Below are 25,368 nucleotides of genomic sequence, written 5' to 3'. Positions count from 1 at the left end.
AGGCAACCAGCAGGAAAAATAGTGGAAGGTAGATATGTGCCAAGCAGGTTATTGTGCTCTGTATGGAAGTTTCAGGGAGTTCAGGGTTGCCAGTCCGCTTGTACATCCCAGACTTTCCACATATCTGAATTGCAGCAGGAGAACTACAATGTATGTGCCACAGAGGTCCTGGGACTCTGTGGGGGAAAGACAGCAGTTCGTGGTCAGTAACTATAGGTTACTGACATTTGCTATTTAGTATAGCTGCTGTGTGGCTAAAATGGGCTGTCTTTCTTGGAACGGCTGTAGCGTGGGTGGGAGGCCGTTCCCATATTCCGGTCCAGGCTTTACTGGGTTTTTTAAAAGCCTCTGACTTGGTGCATGAGGTGTGGAGAGACAACCTGCTGAGAGTTTTTGATTGAGTTGATCCACAGTGAATCTGGCAGACAGGAGCTGGAGAGAGAAGCCCTGCAACAGAGCTGCTACAGACTTGCTGGTCTGAATAAGGACATAACTACACGGTGGTGTGTATATGCTTTCTGTTAATGTTCCTGAAAGTCAACTGCTTTGTGTTTGAAGCTAGAACGGCTGCTGTAAAAGCCTCACGCTGGACTATTTTTTTTCTGGTTTGTTACCAATAAACGTTTTTTAGTTGCATCCAAAGCCTGCTTGTGCCTACCTCTGGTGACGCTAATTCCCACAATATATATATATATATTTATTTATTTTTATCATTTTTTCAAAATTGGGGCACTTAAACCCAATGGGGTGGGGTTTACATTGAGAAGCCCTATTTATTTAAAGGTATTCTCTGCTAGGAACAACCCCCTGACATTATTTTTAGACAGTTTTTCTCTATTACATATAATAAAAAATATAACCATATAATACCATTCTATAGTGTGCCCATAACACTGCCACATATTGCCCACCAGTGGCACAGTCATCTCTTAGATTGGTTCAGATTACTCTGATTTGCACTTCTCTATTCCCAGTCTTTATAAGCAATGATGATGGTGTGTCCCCAGGCAGTTTACTACAGGGATCGCCGGCTTGAGGAATACTCTAGAAGACAGTGGAGTCTTCCTAATGTGGTGACGGACCAGTGTAATGTTTCCCAAGGGGGAGGGGGAGAGATTGGGCACCCAGCAGCTGTTCCTAAAAATAGCAGGAATTCTGAGTGACTTGTGGTGGACACAGGAGCAGCGCTCACACTTCCTCGTCTGCCATTATAGCTGAACCATCTTCACAGGATTATCATGAGGTAAGGAAAGACTTTAGTAATGCATCATCATCATCATCATCATCATCATCATCATTATCAGGGCAGGAATAAATGCTGCAATGTCTTCTGCAGTGACTCTATCATAGAGCATGCAATATATGTGTGCCTGGTAGAGATGAACGAGCTTCGAGCATGCTGGAGTCCGATCGCTCAGCACTTGATTACCGGTGGCTGAAGAAGTTGGATGCCCCCATCGCTGCCGGGAACTCTCTAGGGCTGCGTCCATCTTCAGTAGCTACAACTAGTTCTGAGCCTGAGTGAGGGATCATTTTTCATCTGTAGTCTTTATTGTTACCACTTTTGCCTATACGTGACTTTTTGATTACTTTTTATTTTACAAACACTCTTCAATTTGGAACTTTTTGGGGAAGACAATACTGACCAGGGACAAACGAATTTACAGTGGAAGACGGCAATGTAACGTATATATTTGTATTAATCGCGGCCGTTGTTGCAATCTGCAACAACAGCCGTAGTTTTACGAAAATATAAGTAATGTGAACATAGCCTTGTGCAGGTTTTGCTCCATAAACAGTATATGGCTATGTTCACACAACGTCAAAAATGGACAAAAGGCGGCCGATTTTGCTATTTAAAATAACGTCCATTTATGCATCGATTTAACTGACTGCAATGGTAATACATTGAAGTCAATGGAAAGACGCACATCCAATGCACACAATGTATGGAATAACGGACGTCAAAATAATGAACATGATTATTATTTTCGGACGTTTTTTATTGGTTGTTCACACACAGTTTTTCTTTTGTCACCGTTCTTTCTCCATTTTTATTATTGAATTCAATGGACTTTTCAATTAAGCCGCATCCAAAGGCCAATTAGTAACCAAACTAGAATAATGTACCAACAGTCGTTATTGCACGACCAGGCTGCTAAAAGACGTCCGTTATTTTAGAATCACAATGACGGACGTCATTTTAAACGGAGCTGAAAAAACGTTGTGTGAACATAGCCTATAGTAAATATTACTAAGTAATACTGGGACTGTAGGATTACCTGTGTAGACCCAGCCCTGTTAGCCCCCCTCCCCGAGGTGGAGCAACCTCTAGAAAGAACGGCCCAGCAGGAGGTCTGTTCTTCAGCTGTGCTACAACTGTATAAATAAGATTCACATACTATTTGGCCACTACATTTGACATATGCCTGTATGCTGTTATTAGCCTTGCATATGTGTGTCTTTCTGGCATACATTCTGGCACACAGGGTAGTTGGCAATGCTTTCTAATAGAACTATATGCAGTATATAATTGGCAGATATCTTCCTATACAGTTGCATACAACTAGGGTATAAGTTCAGCAGTGTGTATCAAGCATGCCTAACTGCGTTATAAATCTATCCTTAAAGGGGTAGTTCACACAAATATTTTTTAAATCAAATCAACTGGTGCCAGAAAGTGCCAGAGATTTGTAATTTACTTCTATTAAAAAATCTCAAGTCTTCCAGTACTTATCAGCAGGTGTATGTCCTGCAATAAATGGTAATCTTTCCAGTCTGGAAAACAAGAGAGGTTTTCTATGAGGATTTGCTACTGCTCTGGACAGTTCCTGACATGGTCAGAGGTGGCAGCAGAGAGCACTGTGTCACATCGGAAAGAAAACATCACTTCCTGCTGGACATTTAGCAGCTGATAAGTACTGGAAGACACAAGATTTTTTTTTTATAGAAGTAAATTACAAATCTTTTGAGCCAAAGCCAGAAATGGACTATAAACAGAGAACAGACCATAAAGGAGAGACTGAGATTTCTCCTCTTCTCAAATCCATTCCTGGCTTTGGCTTGTCATATAATCTGTGTGTGTAATAGGGCCCTAAGACTCCTATATCTTTTTCATTGTCTACATTTCAGGAGGCAGGACCAGAGCTTGGCTGTTTGCCAGTAGTACACACACAAGACTTCCCTCCCCTTACTTATTTGACCAATCACAGCACATACTTCTCTCTGCTATTCTGTGACATTGTGCAGGAGAAGGTGCACAGGACTGAACTAGCTGCATTGTGCTAATGATTTACACAGAACTGCCCTGAGCTTTATGGATGGTGAGAGATGAGAGAGAAGACTTGATTTACCTTTCAGGAACAGTGTGGATCATCTTGGGCAGGCATCTTTCCCTCTCTCCTCCAAATAGCACATGCTCTGTGTACACACCAACATAGCAGATTGTTATTGGTATTGAGCAGTGGTTACCTTTACTGATCGCCCATGTTTATATATTATACTATACGGTCACAGTATAGTATAACTGTAAAAAGTTTTTGTAAAAACATTGTTTATTGTACAAACTTTATTTCAAGGCAACCTGCTAAAGTTCTTTGGTACGACCGGGCAAAGTACGTGTTTCTGGAGTTCTGTGTTGAGAACAGCCAAGATGTTAAGGTGGACATAGAAGATCATAAGCTCATTTTCAGGTAGGTAATAATAATAATAATAATAATAATAATAATATTCCTCATGCCAGGATGAGGAAGGTAGTTCTTAAAGTGTCACTGTCGTATTTTTTTCCAGAAATCAATAGTACAGATGATTTTAAGAAACTTTGTAATTGGGTTTATTAGGCAAATGTCATTATCTGCATTCAAAAAGACTTTCCCCGGGGCCCTCCCCCCCCTCTCTTCCATCCACTGCTCATTATCAGGAAATCATGTCTTGTTGCATCAGATGTGCCCCTGTCTGTTCTATGGAGAGGGGAGGGGAGAGGATGGAGATTAGTCGCCAGCAGAGAGCAGAGAACAAAGGATTACACAGCGGGACCTGTGTGAAAGCTGGTATTCAGTGGTCAGTGTTGACTTCAGAGGAGATAGCCCATTGATATAGCTGTAAATTAACTGTTTGTTGTCCTGTTTTGTTGCCTCATCTCCCTCCACCCCTCCCCTCTCCATACAGAACAATGAAGACAGAGGGAAGAGCTTTGAACTGCTTTTTCATGATAAAAATGCACTTTTCGGATAATAAACCCAATTACAAAGTTTCTTAAAATCGCCTGTACTATTGATTTCTGCAAAAAAAAAAAAAGTAACTGACAGATACACTTTAAAATATTTTACTTCTACAAGGTCATATTCCTGGTGATTTATCAGTTGAGGCGGCCAGGGGCATAGTTATATGTTGTGCAGAAGTAGTGGTTATACCCTGGACCCCGATCATGTAATGATTAGACACCATTAATGGGTTCTTTTGCCCATTATAGAGGGAGGCCCTTTCACCGTTTTTGCATAAGTCCTAGGACAGGGGTAGGGAACCTTGTGGTTTTGCAACAGCTGGAGAGCCAAGGTTCCCTACCCCTGCTCTAGGAGCTGTTACACCCATGACGGTGCCCAGTGTAGGGTCTGCTTTGCCACAATGACAATGATTTTCCAATGTGTAAATGATTTTAGTTACTTTATAGTAAAATATCTCAGCAATGTCTCAGATGACGCTTTGGTATTAGAAGGCTTATGTGACTGAGGCCAATACAGGTAATCGTCCACAGTTAGTGCCAGTCCTGTATAACAGCGATTGTAGAGCCGGGAATACGTTCTTCATAGGACTAAGCGGGACATTTTCTTCTCTTCTTTCACTGCACAGCTGTATAAATGAAGATGGCATTCAGATTTATAATGAAATTATGCTGTATGACAGAGTGCAACCAAAGGTAAGGAGACACCATGGCTGCTGACAGGGCCTCATGCTACACGTTACTTACTTTTATGGTGGATGAAACTGTATGTAGGGGATATGGAGTATGTAGAGTTTGGAGACCTAGGGGGCCTTCCTGAGGGGACAGTATTAGGGTACTATTACACTGCCCGATAATGACTGTAAACAAGATCGGCACTCGCTTACTGGGCCTATTACACGGCCTGATAATCGTTTAACAAGGGCTGCATGGACATCATTACCGATGTCCTTGCAGCCCTTGCTTAAACTGCATACATTACCTATCCATGCTGCAGGGCTCCTTTTGTGGTCCGCTTTTCGCCGGGTCCCGCACGCTGCAGCTTCAGAGTGGCCTGTCTCAGCTAACACTGGCCGTGGCAGTCCCGGACAATGATTGGCTGAGCGGCCTGTCAGCTAAGACAAGCCGCTCTGAAGCTGCAGTGTGCGGGACCCGGGGGGAAGCAGAGCGCAGGAGGAGCCCTGGACCATGGATAGGTAATGTATGCACTTTGCAAATCGTCAGCGCTATTACACGTAGAGATGCACGGTCGGTGCGCATATCAATGTTCAGCCGATGATCGTTGTCATCGGCTGATCGTTGTGTTTATTACACGGAATGATAATCAGCCGGATAGGGCCAATTCAGCCGATTATCGTTCCGTGTAATAGGGCCCTTAGACAGGGGGTTTCTATTAGTAGTACTTCACCCTGGTTTTATGCTATGTTTATTGACAATTTCTGTTTTTAGGATTCCAGGGAGAAACGTTCAGATCGGTCAATCACTTGTTTCCTCAGGAAGTGGAAGGAGAAGGTGGCTTGGCCAAGACTAACCAAGGACAACAACAAGGTGGTGTCTGATTGCTGATATAATTGTGTTATAGTAATGCAGGGGCAGACTGCGACTCTGCACCACCAGGAGTAATGGCACCAATACACCCAGTGCTATATTGTCAATGTGAGGCCAAAAATTACTCTACAATATCTACCTACTATTGAGCATATCCACAGCCCCCCATAGCATATCCACAGCCCCCACAGAGAAGAAGCCTGCTTTTAGCTTCTGTCTCGCTTGTATATGTCGGCATACTATTTATTTAGGGGATTATAATAACTCTATCTGCTGCACTTTTCCGTCAGAAAAGATTCTGTTAAAAACCGATCCTCCCGCGCCTGGTTTACTAAGGCCATGTTTACTAAGAAGCGTGCGGCCCTTAGTAATTCCAGACGGGGAAAGGGGACAGGGCTTTATATAAGCCTGGGGTACTTGTATGCCGGTCTTCATAAATGTCCCCTATTATCTCCATTTTGGTCCTTGAATATGAAATACTACAGGTATCATTATTATTATTATTATTATTATTATTATTATTATTATTATTATTATTATTATTATTATTATCTAACAACTGGTTTTTGGTGATTTGTCTGCAGCCGGCCTGGTTGTTTGTAGATTTTGATAACTGGAGGGACTGGGATGCAGAAGAGGAAGGAGAGATGGCGATGGCAGAACATTACCTCGATGTAAGTCAAGTATTACATAGTAGGTTAGTTTTTTTTTTTTCTTAGTGTGCCTTCACGCGTAACGGATCCGCAGCGGATATCACGATGCAGATTCGCAGCAAAATCCACTGCGGATCCAGTGCCTTTCATCCCTATGTGAACACATACTCGCAGCGGGATTGACATCCCGCTGTGAGAATGTGATAACCCCCCGCCCCTGCATGTGAGGCTCCTGGTTTCCGATCCTGCTCAGCCAATCAGTGCTGCCGTGCACTGATTGGCTGAGCGGAACCAGAGCCGGGAGCCTCACATGCAGCTGTGTCGCCGAGCAGGTTATGTATGGTCTCCGTGGCGGGCGGCTGCGGCGGGGGGTTATCACAGTCTCACGCTGCGAGGATGTGTTCACATAGGGATGAAAGGCACTGGATCCGCAGCGCATTTCGCTGAGAATCCGCAGCGTGACATCCACTGCGGATCCGTTACGTGTGAAAGCATCCTTACAGTCTATCCTGTAAGGTATTCCAGGTGGTCCTCATTATTTCCCAATACAGATCAATCGTATACCTGCCCTGCTACCGATATCAACAGAAAGACAATTTTACAACTTAAAGGGGTAGAGCGGCGCTAAGAAATTATTCACAAAATAACACACATTTCAAAGTTATTTGTAATGTATGTTATGTATGTGAATGGCCCCCTTCCCCGTGTTCCCCGACCCCCGCCCGTGGACCGGGAAGTGTGATGCACGTGTGCCACGTCATCAGCTGCTCAGCCGCGATTGGCTGAGCATAACTGTGCTCAGCCAATCGCAGCTGAGCACAGTTATGACGTGGCAGAGGGGGGCCGGCATGAGGGACGGCAGGAGCGGGTCAGCCGGCCTCCCGAAGATTACATCACTGTCAGAAGAAATGCGGACGGGGGTCCACACGAATCAGGTATGTATAGTGCATCACACTTCAGGGTCCACGGGCGGGGGCGGGGAACACTGGGAAGGGGGCCATTCACATACATAACATACATTACAAAGTTGTATAACTTTGTAATGTGTGTTATTTTGTGAATACTTTTTTAGCGCTGCACTACCCCTTTAAGACGCATTGGAAGCTCTGAACATTATTGGTTTATTATGTTTTTCAGTTGATAAACAAAGTAAAGGACAAGGGAGCGCCTCCTAGTATGGACGACTTGGATGATTTGGATGTAAGTGTATCACAGATTGCATACAGTGCAAATGTAATATGTTATATCAGTAGGATATACTGTAGTTGCCTGCACAGGGGGTGGCTGGGAGCGCTGCAGTGCAGTGCAGTGCAGACTCATCTTTGGAGCGCGCGCGCCGGGCTTTGGGCGCTCATATCTCAGTCACCCGACTACCTCCAGAAGCGGGACCCGGCAGGATCAGGTGAGTATAGGGTGCTCCAGCGGGGGGTCGGGAGCCTGTCACCCCGGCACGGGGGGTGACAGGTCCTCTTTAACAGTAATCACTGCTTTCACATGTTTAGACTATGCTCAGTGGCGTAGCTACCATAGAGGCAGGGAAGGCGGTTGCTATGGGGCCCATGGAGGGAGGGGGCCCAGGAAAGATAAGAGCCTCCTGTCCTTTTGCTTAACCCCTTATTTACTGCAGTGTATAAGTGACCCAGTGTTCTCTAACATGCTGCAAAACAAAAAAGGGTTAATACAGAAGACACTTAGCTCTCTGCCTGACTAATCTATTAACTTCTGATCTCTGTTCTCTGGGCTCCTGCAGAGGTCAGGGGTTATCAGTGCAGGAGTAGCAGAGCTAATTGTCTTTTATATTAACCATTTTTTGTCTTGCAGCATATAAGAGAACACTGGGTCACTTACACACTGCAGTAAATAAAGGGTAAGCAAAAGGTAGTCTGCTCCTGCACCTATGTATATAACCATAGGATTCTGCCTCTGGCCGCAAGAGAATTTTTTTTTTGGCCACATCACCGAGTATATATATATATATATATATATATATATATATATATATATAGATATATATATTAGTGTGGAGGGGAGGGGGGGGCCCGTACAGTTTTTTGCATTGTAATTATTCATCTAATGTCACAGTAAGATAAAAGCAGATCATATTGAATGATATAATAATAATAATACCTTTCTCCTACCAGGATGATTTGTGAGGTATGAATGAACCTGTCCCTACAATAGGTAAGGAGTTTATATCTATGTATCAACATAAGTCACTGTTTTGCTAATACAGAGTAGAGATGAGCGAATTTCGAGCATGTTTGCGTTTGTCTGAACCTGAACACTCTGCATTTGTTTATTGGTGGCTAAAGAAGTTGGATGCCGCCCTAGGGAGCCCTGGAAGACATGGATACAGTCATAGACTATATCCATGTTTTCCAGGACTCCATCCAGCTTCTTCAGCCACTGGTGTTCAAATGCTGAGAGTTCAGGTTCGGACAAACCCAAGCGTGCTCGAGATTTGCTCATCTCTACTACAGAGCATCAGAGGCCTAAGAGAAGCTTTCAGGTCCCAGTGCTCAATCTGTACGGTGGCCCCTAGGGGTCTTTCCACACATTTATTAGCTGGAGGACACCTACTATATGTGCGGTTGATGGCATCATGAAGCCTACACTGCAGTTAGTTTGCAGTCTGGAGCTATCAGTGGCATAACCTGCAGCCCCGGCACACCATCTACCTTATAACACCAAATGACATGACATCAAAAGTTATATATTAGGCTATACAGTATATATACAATATAATAATGATGCATGTCTGTTTGCATTTTTAGAGTCCTGCAACAAAGAAATTGATGCTGAAAACAGAAGAGAGACATTATTGGGTTGATGTTTTATTTTGTAACTTTTTGTGTTTATAATAAATTGTTTTTTATTGATTGTTGTTTTTGTTTATTTATTGACTGACATTGGTAGATGTAGCTGGTGAGCAGGAGCGTAACTAGGATTCATGGGCCCCATGGCAGCTGCCTGGCCTGCCTCTATGGTAGCTATGCCACTGCTGGTGCCTCAGGCTGCAGACTCCTAATCTAGATACTCATGCTCAGCAACTTATACATGTAGAAACCTAGCACAGACAATATCCATAAGATTCATTCCTGAATTCATGATTAGAAATGAGTGAACCTCAAGCACGTTCAGGTCCGTCTGAACCCAAAAGTCTGGGATTTAATTACCTGTGGCTGAAGAAGTGGTATGCAGCCCTAGGGTATGTGCACACTGAGGAAAAGGTGAGGAATTAGATGAGGAATTGAAGAGGAATCCACTCTTATTTCAGCTTGAAATTACTACTCCACGGAGCGGGCAGACAGCGGGAATCAGAAGCCGAGAGTTTAGGTTCATACGAACCCGAACCTCTGCTGGTTCGCTCATCCCTTGAAATATGAACAGAGCAATGTCCCATTGTGTTCAATGGGATTTTCGTTCAGTTGTTCACACTGCAGAATTTGGGCGGTGTTCAGACTATGGAATTTGCGCAGATAAATTCTGCCGGATTCCGTTGCCTGTACGCGCCCACGGCCGCGCGCCTCTTCGCCTGTGCCATAGACACCATTCTATGCATGGAAGGATTCCGCATTATGCTGAAAGAATTGACATGTCAATTCTTTTGGTGGATAGTGGAATCGGCCGGCCCATAGAATGGTGTCTATAGAGTCGACGGAAAGGCGCGCGGCTGTGAGCGCATACGAGAAAGGGAATCCGCCGGATTCTTTCCAGGCGAATTCCGTAGTCTGAACCCGCCCTTTCAGAGCAGAATTTTCTGCCGCTGATCCGCTTTCTGCCCTTAGGGCGGGTCCAGATTACGGAATTCGCACAGATAAAATCCGGTGGATTCTGTTGCTTGTACGCACTCACGGCCGCTTGTCAATTCTTTCAGCGGAATGCGGAATCCGCCCGTGTATAGAATGTTGTCTATGGCAACATGACGGGAGCAGCTGTGAACACGTACAGACAACGGAATCCGCGGGGTCTTATCCGTGCGAATTCTGTAGTCTGAACCCGCCCAAAGAATTGACATGTCAATTCTTTGGGCGGATTCTGCTAGAGGAATCCTATAGAAGTCAAGCTTGAATTCTGCTTGAAGTGATTGCCTATATCTAGGATGTGCCATCACTTCATAGCTGGTGTGGATCTGACTTTTGGCACTCACCCTGTGGACTTTTGCCCTGCCCAGCACTGTGTATCCACCATGCAGAGAACTACAACACAACTCCACTTCCCTGCATGGTGGTTGAATGAATGCTTAAAGGGACTCTGTCGCCTCCAACCCCCCCTCCTCAAAACCCTAAACTAAAGTCGTCTGTAAGTAGGATAAAGGATGTTGATTCCAAATCTGTAATTTAGAGCTTTCAACTCTGTATGTACCCATTGTAAGCCTACACACTGGGCATGGTGCTGCATAGACAGGACCATTATTACGCCATCATTTGTCGCTTATAGCAAAGAAATGCAAGAACATAGAAAGATAAAAATTGCAGATAAAGAATCGGCGTTGTATACTCTACTGATGTATAATCTACTGATAACAGAGGGGCGGGGCATACGTGTTGATGTGGGTGGGGCTATGTGGTGCTGCACCCATGAAGCTCCACCCACCTCGCATAATCTGCAGATGATAACGTTTTACTGGAACAAGCACCATGACGTATGATATAAAATAAGGTATGAAAACTGCTAAATTTACCCTTTACACCTGTGTAGAGAAGTCAGAATGCACAAGAAAAGCTCTTACAAAAACATTCCAATGTCATCAAATGGGTTCTCTCCCCCCTCCCCATGTTTCTCCCCCCCCCCCCGCTTCTCTCCCCTGTTTCTCCCCCATCCCCAGGTTTCTCTCCCCCCTGCTTCTCTCCCATGTTTCTCCCCCATCCCCATGTTTCTCTCCCCCCCCCCCTTCCTCCTCACCTCCTCCGAGATAGTCGCCGCTGCTGTCCGTCTCGCCTACTGGCCGCCCGTAGGGCCCAGACGTGCTCCTCCAATCAGCGGAGACCGGGAGCGTGGTGCGCTGCGGCAGGCCGTAGCGCACGCGTTGATTGGATGCATGCATCACGGTGATTGGATAGGAGGAGCACGTCCGGGCGCTACAGGTGGCCAGTAGGTGAGGCGCACAGCAGCTGCGGGGCGATCTGCGAGCCAGATGCGGCCATCAAAAGAGCCGCATCTGGCTCACACGAGTGGGGCAGACGACATCCGGACTCCAGGGACAGCGCACACCACAGCAGCACATCACTCAGGGGCCCGCTGGGCCCCAAAAGTGACGTGCTGCCGTGTGCTGCAAACTAATAATGTGGACGGCAGCATGGGCCCCCCTGGAACCTCGGGCCCCGGGCGGCCTCCCAAACCGCCCACATTATAATCCGCCACTGTCAGTGACACAGGGCCGCACTTACAGTAAAGATACCATTGAGGTGGGGGCCGCAAACTAGTGTCCCGAGGGCCGTGAGTTTGAAACCCCTGCGCTACTCTATCAAGCTGCGGATTACACCTATTGACTGTTCTCAGAAAATTTGTAAATTAGTTCTATTTAAAAATCTCGAGTCTTCCAGTACTTATCAGATGCTGTATGCCCTGCAGGAAATTGTATATTCTTTCCAGTCTGACACAGTGCTCTCTGCTGCCACCTCTGTCCATGTCAGGAACTGTCCAGAACTGGAGAGGTTGCTAGGATTCGATCCATCTCTTTGGTCCTGAGAAGGCACCCCCTATATCTCTGACTACGACCCCCCTCCCCCCCCCTGCATCCCAAATATAAACCTGCCACATAAAGTGCCCCTATATATATAATACTGCCACACATTGCACCCTGAATATTATACTGCCATATGCCATGTGCCCCTATCTGTATTACTGCCACATACTGTCTGAATAAAACACTGATACATATGCCCCTATACAGAGTACTGGCACACCTTGTGCTATGTGAACATAACACTACCACACAGTCACACACTGTGACCCCTACAGAATATAATACTGTCGTTTATGCCCCTAATATAACCCCGCACTGTACAGTGCCTGACAGACAGATACAACTGTGGTGTATGTGTAGCTGCCCCTAGCGGCTCTCCGGTGTACTACAGCGAATAAAGCAGAGAGGACGACCACGTGCTCGGCAGAAGCTGCCGCCGCAAAATGGCCTGACCTGGCACCCGTAGGGAGGAAGTCGCAATGAATTCTGGGATGTGTAGTTTCGTCTTGTACTGGAAATCCCCGGCATGGCAGCTCTTCGGTAGACCTAACAGTAAGTAAGGCTGGACCCTAGAGTGTGATCTGTGTACATAAGCTGTAATAACGCATATGCTGTGACTGATAATGTGAACGCTGGCCCCACATATATCTTCTTCTTACACCTGTTCTATGGAAGCTGGGGGCAGCCATCATTGTAGCTGCTAGAAAGACTGTCCTCCAGCTTTCCAATACTGATATGATACACCCTTTAAGTAATGGGGAATACCTCTGCCTTCCAGCTGTTGCAAAACTACAATTCCCATCATGCCTGGACAGCCAAAGCTAACGCTTTGGCTGTCCAGGCATGATGGGAATTGTAGTTTTGCAACAGCTGGAGGGCTGAGGGTTCCCCGTCCCTCCTGTAGGGGGCGCTGTTTAGCCAGTATCTTCTTCATGCCCTATCTTTACCATCCTTAGGTGGAGCCTTTAGCCTCCCTGAAGTCATCGTCCTGCTACAGTAACCCCGGCGTCCATCTTGTGCAGATAATATGGCGTTCTTTTGTCAGAAAGATAGCTACGCCACGGAGGTGAGTGTGACGGTATTTACAGGCTTTCCTTAGTGGGAGATGTCCAACGTTTACTCATCTATTATACTCTGTGTCATTGGGATCTTATTTTCTTAATTAAAGGGGTACTATTTTCAAATCAACTAGTTTCAGAAAGTGCCAGAGAATTGTAATTTACTTTTGTTAAAAAATCTCCAGTCTTTCAGCTGCTGTATGTCCTGCAGGAAGTGATGTATTCTTTCCAGTCTGACACAGTGCCCTCCCCTGCTCTCCAGACTGGAAAGAGTACACCACTTCCTGCAGGGCATACAGCAGCTGTAAGGCTGCTTTCACACATCCCGTAAAATTGTCCGTGGTCAGGGGTCCGTGACCACGGACAATTTTAGGGACCATTGATGTAAATGCAGCCATTCACATGATCCGTGTTGCGACCCTCACCGGGAAAAAATAGGACATGTCCTAGTGCAGATCACGGCAGGGATCACCCTCCCCCGCCGTAACGATGTGCTCTCCCGTCATCGCATCTACTACTCACCTATTCCTCCGAACTGGCCGGCTTCATGTTCACCAGAAGTGGTCTGGACTTCAGCGCAGTCTCGGCCACTTCCGATGAGCGCGTGTAGCTGGTCTGCATGGAGAATAGGTGAGTTGTAGCCGCACCTGGGGGGGGGGGGGATCCATACCGGGCAGCAGTGCTCCGGCTACGTGATCCGGGCAGCGATCCTCCTCCGGATCGCGGCACGGGTCATGTGAATGAGGCCTAAGACTGGAGTGTCTGGAGAAGTTGGATGCAGCCCTAGGGAGTCCTGGAAAACATGGATACAGACATAGACCATTGACTGTATCAAAGTTTTCCTAGCAGTCTTAGGGCTGCATCCACCTTCTCCAGATGCTGTGCCAAATGCAGAGTATTCGAGTTCAGTGATCTGGGGCCATTAATCTGCATTGTTTATCATGCTCCGTGTATAGACCCATGCAGTGTTCCCCCGTGATTTATTTCCAGGGATTTTTATATGTTTCATCTGATTGTTAAAGTTTTTATGAAAGATTTTCCTTTGTCTCCCAGCTGCTGACCGAGGTCGTCTCCTGCAGTCCTGCTCAACTCAAGACCGAGAATGGAGGGAAGAAGGAGACGCTGTCTGGATACAACGTGATATTGAAGGACACCGTTCTGTTCCCTGAAGGGGGAGGACAGGTAAGAAGAATGTAATAAACTAAAGCTATTCTGGAAACAAAGAACCTATTAGGTACATCCGATCACTGTCCTTAAAGGGGTTCAAAACAACTGGTGTCAGAAAGTTATATAGATCTTTACATCTACTCCTCATCTCTTCCACCAGCCTGATGACAGAGGATTTATCGGGGAAGTTCCAGTGCATCGTGTCACCCGACAAGGCCCAGAAGCTGTACATTTTGTGCCATCACCCTTGGATCCAGGCTCCCAAGTACTAATGAGGGTAGACTGGAGCCGTAGATTTGACCACATGCAGCAACACTCAGGTATGGATTCTCATTAGTGTTGAGTGGAGTGGGGTTGGCGACGTTACCCGAACGCTTGACATTTGGTTCCCCACAGCTGCGGAAGTTGGATGCAACCTTAGGGAGTCCTGGAAAACATGGATATGGCTTATGGCGGTATCCATGGTTTCCAGGACTCCCTAGGTCTGCATCCAACTTCCGCAGCCGTGGGGCATCGAATCTTCAGCCACCGGTATTCAAATATCAATTAAGCAATTGGACTTGGGGATGCTCGTGTGGCACTCATCTCTGTTCATCATGTCTTCCCTCCTTTATACAGGTCAGCATCTTATCACAGCCATCGCAGACTCTTTGTATGGGTTCAAGACAACCTCGTGGTACGTTAAACATTCATCTTGCTGTTTTATTTTCTTGCTTTTCTGGCATGAGATATCGCACTTTAATGCAGTTTTTGTCAGCCATTGCTAACCACACAGCTCATAGTTTGGAGGGCCATATACCACTGCCTAGTCTCTAAATCGAAGAGGTAGATGGCTCAGTGAGAACACATTGCTGTCAACGTCACTGCTCCATAATTTACCTGTAGTTCTGAGCGGACTTGCAGAACTATTCAGGTTGGGCAATGTTCTCCGAACTTGAACGCTCAGCATTTGACTCCTGGCGTCTGGAGAAGTGTAGATGCCATCCTAAGGCTGCCAGGAAAACATAGATACAGTCTATGGCCTATTGCTGTATCAAGTTTTTTTTAGGACTCCCTAGGGTGGCATCTAACTTCTCCAGGCTCCGGGAGTCAAATGCCGAGCATTCAAATTTAAAAAATGTTGCCCAACCTGAACAGTTGAAAAAAAAGTTTTGCAGTACCTGCTCGGCGGTGGCGCGGTCCTTTTTTTTTTTTAAACGCTTCTTCATTCCAGCGTTCTGCGCTGTTTTATACTACAGCTGTCTCGGAGCACTGGAAGCACGCCCGGCGCCCCCTGGTGAGACGATAACTCATCGACACGTCTCTATTAGAATCAAGCAGGGACGCGTCACCAAGGGGAGCGGTTATTGCCACATAGGGGGGAGTCGGGCCAGTGCTCAAGCAGAAAATTTAATAGGATAACTCAAGCACTTCCTTCATTAACAGGGAGCTTGGACGACAACGAAGTTCTATTGAGCTGGACACACCAACAATGACAAACGAACAGGCTGAAACTATAGAACAGCTGGTAAACCAGAAGATCCGGCAGCGGGTGCCGGTTATTGTGAGGGTGATTACTACTGAGGATCCAGAATTTAACCAAGTGAGTTCACAGATCTGGTGATATACTGGGTGGACAGTACTAAAAATTCTTATCCAGACGGTTACTGCATGCAATAATATTGCAAGTTCTGTTATATTGCTCATCTCAATGTAATTCACTCTTATCACTTCTACTATGTTAGTATAGACAAGGATAGTGGTGTTTCTAATATATTATACTGTATATTCAGATCTTGTATTCTGCTCCATCCCTTAGGTCAGAAGCCGAGGTTTACCGGATGACCATGCTGGTCCGGTGAGAATAATTGACATAGAAGGAGTTGATGCAAACATGTGCTGTGGCACCCATGTCGCTAATCTGAGTGACCTCCAGGTAAGATGAATTCACTATCACTATAGATATATTAGAGCATGTAAGGTATATAATGTATTGCATCAATAGACAGCACTTGTGTATGATTGGGGAGGTTATTTATTCAATTGTGTATGATAGGGGGGGTTAGCCTTATGCATTGAACGCTGGCTTTTCTGATTGGATGAATGGACACCGTAATCTCTCTATAGTCAGCTTGACTATATTGTATACATGTGTGTATCAGAAAGTCCATGCTTCCTAGCTGGTAAATGTTAATATGTCCTCTGTCACTCCTACAGGTGATTAAGATTTTAGGAACAGAAAAAGGGAAGAAGAACAAGACTAATTTACTGTTCATTGCAGGAGAGAGAGTATTAAAGTATGCAGCCCGCAGCTACAGCGTGGAGAAGTCTCTGACAGCTCTGTTAAAGTAAGATCTTTGTTGGATGTATAACAACTGTAGGGAATCCTGTAGACTTTGATGCCCTTTAAAGTGTCTGTCATTTCAAAAAGCCATAGAGACATGTCAAAAGTTTTGATCGGTCCGGGTCTGAGTGTTTGTATCTGTATCTCTCCACTGTGTAAAAAAAAAAAGCTCCATAGAGCTTCATTATAAGGCTGACCCTTTTTTCTAACACAGAGCGGAGAGAGGATGTGTTGCAGCGCATCTTCTCCTGGCCATGTTTACACAACGTATATTTTCGTAAAACCACGGCCGTTGTACAAGGGCCGTGATTATTGCGCAAATATACGTTGCCTTACCGTCTATGGGATCCCGGCCGGAGCGTATACACATTTGGGGACATTTATGAAGTCCGGCGTTTTTTACGCCGGACTTATAAATGTCCCCGCATCTCCGGCGCTACGGAGTTTTATGTAGAGGCGGACCGCCTCTACATAAATCCCGTGCGCGTCGGTGCGCACAGCCAAAAACCTACGCCACCTGAAAGGTGGAGTAGGTTTTCGGCGTATCATTGCGCCGAAAAAATGAACGGCCGGTCTCTTATGTTGTGTGAACATAGCCTAAAGAAGCGCTTCATATGGGTAACCAAACCCCCTACTGATCTGACATTGAAAGTATCTGTCATCAGCTTTAAAGGGGATTAGAAAACCTACCTACTGTTTTTCAGAAGCAGTGCCACCTTTGTCTTCAGTTTGTATCTGGTATTGCAGCTCAGTTCTGTTAGAGTGAATGTAGCATATTGTCTGTTCTGATCATCCTCTCCAACTTGTACTTCCATATGTAATGCATGATGATATCCTTTTTTGAATACCATAATAATATCCAGTCTGCTTTTGCTGTGCATAGGAATGGGCCTGAGGAGCACATAGAAGCTGTGGAAAAACTGCAGAAGTCTGTGAAAACTCTTCAGAAGGTACAGACACTGGGGCACTGACCTGGATACTTTATAGTGATACAAGTGTTACATATGAAAGCATTCAGTCCCTTTCTTCTGTGTGTCTTTAGGTGGCCATACACATTACATACAGGTAGGTGGATAGTTGGTGAATGATGGTTTTGCAGACACGGCCATACACATTGGCTGTTAGAGTAGTACTGGGAATATTCTTTCATAAAAGATCTTGTGAATGAAGGATCACTTATAAATAGAGATGAGTAACCCTTGAGCATGCTTGGGTTTATCTAAACCTGAATGCAACCATTCAGCATTGCCAAGGAGAATGGTAACACCATGAGAAATCACAGAGGAATTGCACAATGTTGAGAGGACCTGTTTGTGCATATGAACCTGCTGATAGTTCCCGGTAGCCGCTTACTTGCTCTTTCCGCCGCTGTTCTTTTGAAGGTTGTAAGTTCTGCGGTTTTGGTGAAATTTGATTATATAAAAATATGCAAATTATAGTAGAAGTCCGGTGGATTATAAAATCCTGCAGCCATCAAGGGCAGGGGGAAATTGATTACAAGTACTAACTAATATTCTCCTGTGCCCGCTGGACCCCAGCCAGAAGGCATATTTTTATAGAATCGAATTTCACCAATACTGCAGGACTCACAATCTTCATAAGACTGGCGCCGATAAGAGGAAGTAAGCGGCTACCGGGAACTATAAGCAGGATAGTTTCCCTTTAACTATAACACTTATTACAGGACATGACTGTGTGACTATTGGATGATCACATGATGCTTATGTTGCCTTTCAGAATAATCTGACTTTATTGAGAGATCTCGCCGTCCTTACAGCCCAGAGCTTTAAAAACAGCCCAGACAGGAGCAAACTCTTCTCCTTACACCGGTGAGTGACCCCTGACTTCCAGCCAGCTGCTAGTCTTCATTGTCCCGGTGAGCGCGCTGTGTGAGGACTAGCCGGTTTGGTCTGATCTCTTATAAGAGCTACTGTGGACATATTGCTGAAGTAGTTCCTGCCATGATAGACCCGGTGTGCACAGGGCATCACAGATCGGTCAGAGCACCAATGCCTGTCCTCTGCCAAAGCACAACCATTGGCCATGTGATGTCAGATTTGGACGTGATGGAAAAAGGCAGCCAATAATTATATTGTGTGGACAAATGGGTGTATACCACTTACCTGGGGAAGAAATGGCACCAGGATGCACTATGGCCTCTAGAGCCAGTGCTGTCCTCTGGGCAGTGTTCTAATAGGAACATATCCCGGCTATCTAAAGATTGTACAGACCCAGTACCGTGTTTAATGAAAGTGGGATTCCTGAATAGCAGTGACCTCTTTCTCAGGATAACCCACCCCAGCAGATAGCAGTCAGACCCCCACCGATCAAAAGTTGTTGTTTTTTTAATGATAGGTATCTTTAAAGGATCTGCTACTAACATATTGGTGCTAGAACTCCTTCAAAGGTCTTGTGGAGTCCATGTCATGACAGGTCCAGAGCTGGCCGGAGGGAAGGGGGACTTAAACAATATTAGGCAGGTGGTTTTAATGTTCTGGCTGGTCAGTGTTTATTCCTATACTTCTGTGTGGTTATAATATGTAACGTTCCTGATAACTATTGTTTAATTTCTCATATAGAAAAGAAGGAGACAATGAGTTTATGAATATTATTGCAAATGAGATCGGCACAGAGGTGAGTAACATCCCTGTAATCTGGCCTCCATTTGTTTACATAGTCCAGGACCTGATACTGACATGTATGATAATATTGACTTTTTCAAGACTACAACCAGAAGCTTATAGTGTCACTGTCATTATAACTTTCAAAACCTAAATCAGCAGAAGATGTGATATGAAGCAAGTTTGTAATTTACATTCATTATTTTTTATTATGCTGTAAAAGAAAGCTGTACTTACCAGAAATCCAGGTCCAGTCTCCTGCAGGCAGATTTTCTGACTTGTGCTGGTTCAAAAAAAACAGACTAAACCCAGGATTTCCGGCCAGTACAGAGAGTCACGGCTCAATGTGTCCATCAGTCACATGACTGGCTTCTCTCTGTGAGCGCTCAGATGGCCTGGGATACACTGGACTTCCTGTTTTTTGACTGTTACCAGTTTTTTTTTTTTTTTTTAGAAAGAAAGAAAGAGTCAGAAAACAGGAAGTGCCGTGTTCTTCATGATAACTAAAAAATAAATACTGAATGTAAATTGCAAACTTGCTTTATATCACATCTACTGTTGATTTAGATTTTGAAAGTTATAACAGCGACACTATAAGGGGTTAAACAATCATGGTCTCAGGCGGCAACCAGCATATTGTTAGGGATGGTTGTGGAGCCTATATACCTTTCCAGTTACACTAAGGGCCCTATTACACCGGCAGATTATCTTATTTTTTTTTAAGCCAAAGCCGGGAATGGATTTGAAAAGAGGAGAAATCTCAGTCTTTCCTTTATTACCTGTTCTCTGTTTATAGTCCATTCCTGGCCTTGGCTCTCTGATGCCACCTCTGTCCATGACAGGAACTGTCCAGAGCAGTAGCAAAGTAGCAAATACACCACTTCCTGCAGAATATACAGCAGCTGATAAGTACTGGAAGAGTTGAGATTTTTTTAAGTAGTAGTAGTAAATTGCAAATATCTGACACTTTCTGGCACCACTTGATTTGAAAGATTTTTTTTTTTTGTTGTTGAAATACCTGTTTAATTAAAGACTACAGTATCTGTCATTATCCAGACTGACCACTAGTGGGCAGTGTTTACTTGCATGGCGTAAATTTGTGAAACAATGCTCTCCATAGAATGATCTGGAGGTAGAAGTGCAAACTTGCTTTCTTCTAGGAGGATGAAAACTCATCTATCACATACTAACTAGTACAGTGTCCTCCAAAGAAAAGAGTGCTGTTCACACTGACCAAAACGGCAGTGAAATTTGAGGCGGAAATTCGGCGCCTCAGACTCCACTCGGAATCCTGCCTGCCTCACTGTCTCAATGTGATGTCTCGTTCTCTGACGCTCTCCGCTCAACGCATTCACATGTCAATTCTGTGAGCGGAGAGTGGAGGCATACTAGACGTCACATTGAGACAGTGAGGCAGGCAGGATTCCTAGTGGAGTCCGCAGCGCAAGTTCCGCATTGAATTTCCGCCTGTCAACGGGCCCTGGATCTGAGCCTGAGTAACTTGTATCCTTCTGTAATATGGAGGCCGCTGGGAAGATATGGGTCATCTATAGCTGATGTGTGAGCTAAACATCCAACAATAGGGATAGTATATTAGTACTGCTGTGTATACACATGACTTTTATATATAATGTACACGCAGGGGTTCTCTTCCTGACAGTACGCTCTCTGTCTCTCATCTGCCTGAACAAACTTAGAAGAACCTTCTCATTCCTATGGGGGGGGGGGGCATTGAGTTGGGGGCCGGCGGCTGACTCGCGGTCTGGCTGTGCAGCCTACAGGATGGGTGGACTGTGCTCTCAGTCTGGCAGGTTGTGTTGGTATTGGATGCTCTATGGAGAGTGCAGGAGTTCACATCTCCAGGCACAGATAGGCTGCTGTAAGGCTGGGTTCACACTACGTATATTTCAGTCAGTATTGTGGTCCTCATATTGCAACCAAAACCAGGAGTGGATTGAAAACACAGAAAGGCTCTGTTCACACAATGTTGAAATTGAGTGGATGGCCGCCATTTAATGGCAAATATTTGCTGTTATTTTAAAACAACGGCTGTTATATTGAAATAATGGCCGTTATTTACTGTTATATGGCGGCCATCCACTGTATGAACAGATCCTTCCTGTGTTTTTAATCCACTCCTGGTTTTGGTTGCAATATGAGGACAACAATACTGACTGAAATATACGTAGTGTGAACCCGGCCTCAGGATGTATTGATGCTATAGAGGTCTGTGTATGTATTGTGCCTTATAGCGGCCTATATGGGCCTGGACACAGAAATAAACACAGCCCCCTCCCCATAGATGTGATCCCATAGGTCATCTCTACTGTGAATCACAGCTCAGCTTTCATTTTACCAGAGCTGACGGATATAGGAAAGCTGAGCTGTGACTGGTTGCTATGGGCAACAGAGGACATGGCTGCCATAAGGCTGCCCAAAAGTGACAGTCTAGTGTCCAGAGGAATGACAGGGACCATCATGGCGGCTTCTTCTAGTGCTGTATTAGTAGTAGATGGGGGCAGGTGATGGGACTGGCATATTGGGGCTGGCAGTTGTGCCCATAGTTCATCACAGTCTGTATTGGCATCTTAAAAGTGGAGATTATAGTGATTGGGAGCAGGAGAAATGACTGGTTTTCCCATCTTCTAATGGATGAAACAATACACATGTGCTGCAGGTTTCTCTAATATTCACTAGTATATATGTATATACCATAAGTGTCGCCATATAGACACCGCTCATCCTTCTAACAGAAGATACGTCTTGTATTCCTAATGTGGACGTGACCCAGCTGACTGTGTATAGGAGCACTAACTGTGTGTATAGGAGGGGCTCTCTGGCACTTTGTAGGGCAGCACTGGGCACATTGTATATGGGAAATTGCATTGGGAAAGTGGATTCACCTGGCACTGCTGTAAATTTGTTATATACGGAGTGTCTGGCTGGACACTTAACGTACAGTTAAGTGTCCGAGGAGCCATGTGGTCACAAAGCCCTAATGGTGATACCTGTAGTCCAGGATGCTTCCCATGTACTTATGCCTGTAGGTCAGGAATGAGGAACCTTCGGCCCTCCAGCTGTTGCAAAACTTCAATTCCCATCATGCCTGGACAGCCAAAGCTAAATCATGATGGGAATTGTGGTTTTGCAACAGCTGGAGGGCCAGAGGTTCCCCATCCCTGCTGTAGGAAGATATGGGCACTGTGTTTCCTGGGAAGCAGATGGGCACAGGCTGGTGATGTCCATCCAAGTCACCAAAAATGATAATGTGATCCCAATAAGTGTGTAACTGTAAGACTGCTTGTAACGAAAACAATGACACAGTCATAAGATGACCCCCTTGGCTTATTATGATTATTATTTCCCCACTCAGACCCGCACTAGCACTACATGTATGGATCTACACATTATGAATGATAGTGTTCACCAGCGTCTGTAGATTATAATGTGTCGCTTTCACTTTAAAAAAACAAACAAAAAACTTCTGATGTCACAGAGAAGTCTAAGAAGTTTTGATGGGCCAGGGCCTAAGTGCTTCACCCCCAGACCTGAGAGGCTTCTTCCAGCTCTAATGATTGGTGGACCATCAAAACTTTGAAAAAGTCTGTGTGACATGTCAGAAGTTTTATTTTACCAGAGAAATATATTGGACTCCGGCTGTATTTCTCTTGTATTGTGGAGCCAAGTGCTGCTTCTGCTGAATTCACAAATTTCCTATAGTGACAATATTATTCCACGTGTGTCCGAGCAGACACTCCCATCTCTCCTTCATACTCCCCGCAGATCTGTCCTATCCTTGTGACTCTTGTGTTTACCTAAAAAGTCACTAGAAGTGTCTTATGTCTTCCCCTATATCAGCTCCAGGACCAGGGGATCAGCGCACCTAGAAATATATCTCTGGTCACTGAACATAACTGCGAGGTGTCACCATGTTATCCCATAATTACAGCTTATCTCCTGTCCATTGGTTAGGTTATAACTAGAGATGAGCGGACCTGGAGTATGCTTGCATCTGATCATTCGGTATTTGGTATTCAAACGTTGAACAGTCGGACTCAAGCATGCTCGATTCGCGCTCATCTCTATTTATAAAGTGTCTGGTCCATGGGGGCGGCTGACCAGTTGGACCCCAGTGATCCTGATGACGAGTTACTTGTCACTTGTAAGATTGTAAAATAAATATGTAAAGTGCGTTTAGGTAGATTGTTAGACACCAGCATGGCTGTTTGATGGCTTATTCATATGAGTATCGCCAATGGGTGCGGACTGATACTTTACTTGGGATCACTGGTTGGTGCTCACTACGAATTTAGTGTTGTGCAAAGTCCAAGCATAAAAGAAAATAGATGAGGGCACTCACCATATAACGTGATCTTCTTTATTTCTTTACATGCATGTTAAAAGATGAAGGATATCCTGGGCAACATAGTAGATGGCAAGCACTTACGAATCAGGGTGTTAACAGCTGTTTCGCGCGCATGCGCGCTTCCACAGACCGCATGCGCGCAAAGCAGCTGTTACCACCCTGTTTCATAAGTGCTTCGTGTCTACTATGTCCTTCACCTTTTAACATGCATGTAAGGAAATAAAGAAGATCACGTCATATGCTGAGTGCCCTTACCTATTTTCTTTTATGCTTGAAATATGTAAAGTGCTGATCTTCACTTTTGTATATTACAGGACACCATTATCTTCTTAACTGTTGGAGATGAAAAGACTTCAGGGTTATTCCTACTCGCTGGTCCATCTGAAATCATTGACCAAGTGGGACCAAGGTATGTCTTCATGGTGCATGTATATCAAGAGGGTACTCTGATTTTTTTCTTTCCAATCAACTGGTTTCAGAAAGTTATATAGATTTGTAAATTACTTCTATTTGAAAATCTCCAGTCTTCCAGTACTTATCAGCTGTTGTATGTCCTGCAGGAAGTGGTGCAATCTTTCCAGTATGACACAGTGATCTCTGCTGTCAGCTTTGTCCATGTCAGGAGAGGTTTTCTATGGGGATTTGCTGCTGCTCTGGACAGTTCCTGACATGGACAGTGGTGGCAGCAGAGATCACTGTCATATTGAAAAGAATACACCACTTCCTGCAGGACATACAGCAGCTGATAAGCACTGGAAGACTGGAGATTTTTAAATAGAAGTAATTTACAAAACTGTTACTTTCTGACAACAATTGATTTGAAAGATTTTTTTTCACCTGAGTACCCCTTTAAGTCCATACTACCTATGCTGGGCCTGGAGGTTCTGGCACTTGTTGTCCTCTCCCATCTCATCCCTTTTGTTGAGTGTGCATTTATTTTTTTTTTTATTCCCTTCTTTTATCTGGTGCCAGTGCAAGCTGGTATTACCCATGAGCTGAGATTTTATGGGCAGCCATGCTGTTCTGTGTTGTGATATAAAATGTTTTATTGCACTAAAATCCCCGTCCTTTTATCTCGCTATCACCTCTTTGCTATTGATAGCAGCGTCCTACTTGTTGTGTAACCGCTTCTACCTATCCGAGCAGAGATGACTGCGAATGCGAAAAATTTCCAATACTGACAGTGTCACCCACATAGTGTGCTGCCTGTTAATGGGATAAAATGAAGACAAGGATCCTTGATGTGACACCGTTATACTTTGTTATCATTGCAGAGCTGCTAATATTCTAGATGGGAAAGGAGCTGGAAAGAAGGGACGTTTTCAAGGTAAAGCGAATAAGATGAGTCAAAGAGGAGAGGTGGAGAATCTGCTTTGGGAAGTCATAAATGGCTCTGCACCTAAAGAGGAATGAAGAAGGTGTCATACCGCCCTGTACAGACACTGATCACCACTAGGGGGTGCTGATGATCCATGTGGAGCCTCCATTGGAGATGACGGACTAATAGCTCTTGGTTATGTAATTGTCCCTGATACATATTACTGGGCTGCTATAAAGGAATAGACCTGTTGTTCTCTGCTGGTTCTGTTGCGACTCAAGGACCAGAATAAATCAACTTGTTCAGAATCCTAATGGAATCCAATGTATACTGATAGCTGAAAAAGTACAACTCTGAAATATGACATATGACATGTGTCTAGTGCAATAAAATGTCAGTAGCTGGA

The 25,368-nt window shown here is 44.8% G+C and overlaps 1 protein-coding gene and 1 pseudogene across 3 annotated transcripts; both read left to right on the top strand.

Moving 5' to 3' along the window:
• LOC138772585 (catenin alpha-1 pseudogene) overlaps nucleotides 1-25,368 on the top strand; it is a 719,716-nt pseudogene that overhangs the window by 87,545 nt on the left and 606,803 nt on the right.
• LOC138771643 (alanyl-tRNA editing protein Aarsd1-B-like) lies at nucleotides 1,229-25,368 on the top strand. 3 transcript variants are annotated; one of them, XM_069951497.1, is made up of 17 exons: nucleotides 1,229-1,243; nucleotides 3,579-3,692; nucleotides 4,849-4,915; nucleotides 5,669-5,767; nucleotides 6,352-6,441; nucleotides 7,558-7,620; nucleotides 14,221-14,349; nucleotides 14,495-14,654; nucleotides 14,953-15,010; nucleotides 15,760-15,916; nucleotides 16,133-16,249; nucleotides 16,531-16,661; nucleotides 17,541-17,607; nucleotides 18,395-18,486; nucleotides 19,237-19,291; nucleotides 23,959-24,053; nucleotides 24,919-25,368. In XM_069951497.1, the coding sequence occupies exons 1-17, from the start codon at nucleotides 1,239-1,241 to the stop codon at nucleotides 25,055-25,057; spliced, it is 1,638 nt and encodes a 545-aa protein (XP_069807598.1). In that variant the 5' UTR covers nucleotides 1,229-1,238; the 3' UTR covers nucleotides 25,058-25,368. The 3 variants fall into 3 exon arrangements, with proteins under 3 accessions (XP_069807598.1, XP_069807597.1, XP_069807596.1); XM_069951495.1 differs by lacking the exons at nucleotides 1,229-1,243; nucleotides 3,579-3,692; nucleotides 4,849-4,915; ... (1 more) ...; nucleotides 6,352-6,441; nucleotides 7,558-7,620 and adding exons at nucleotides 12,576-12,661; nucleotides 13,066-13,175; XM_069951496.1 differs by lacking the exons at nucleotides 14,221-14,349; nucleotides 14,495-14,654; nucleotides 14,953-15,010; ... (6 more) ...; nucleotides 23,959-24,053; nucleotides 24,919-25,368 and adding exons at nucleotides 8,562-8,601; nucleotides 9,195-9,262.

This window comes from Dendropsophus ebraccatus, chromosome 14 (assembly GCF_027789765.1).
Source record: "Dendropsophus ebraccatus isolate aDenEbr1 chromosome 14, aDenEbr1.pat, whole genome shotgun sequence".
In the NCBI taxonomy this organism is placed as follows: domain Eukaryota; kingdom Metazoa; phylum Chordata; class Amphibia; order Anura; family Hylidae; genus Dendropsophus; species Dendropsophus ebraccatus.
Note: the sequence above shows the minus strand (reverse complement) of the source record. Positions and strands in the feature narration are given on the sequence as shown.

Bases quoted from the DNA above. Each gene is read 5' to 3' on its own strand.
- LOC138771643 (XM_069951497.1), top strand. The intron at 6,442-7,557 runs GTAAGTCAAGTA...TATGTTTTTCAG, and splicing joins TGGCAGAACATTACCTCGAT to TTGATAAACAAAGTAAAGGA. The intron at 16,250-16,530 runs GTAAGATGAATT...TCACTCCTACAG, and splicing joins CTAATCTGAGTGACCTCCAG to GTGATTAAGATTTTAGGAAC.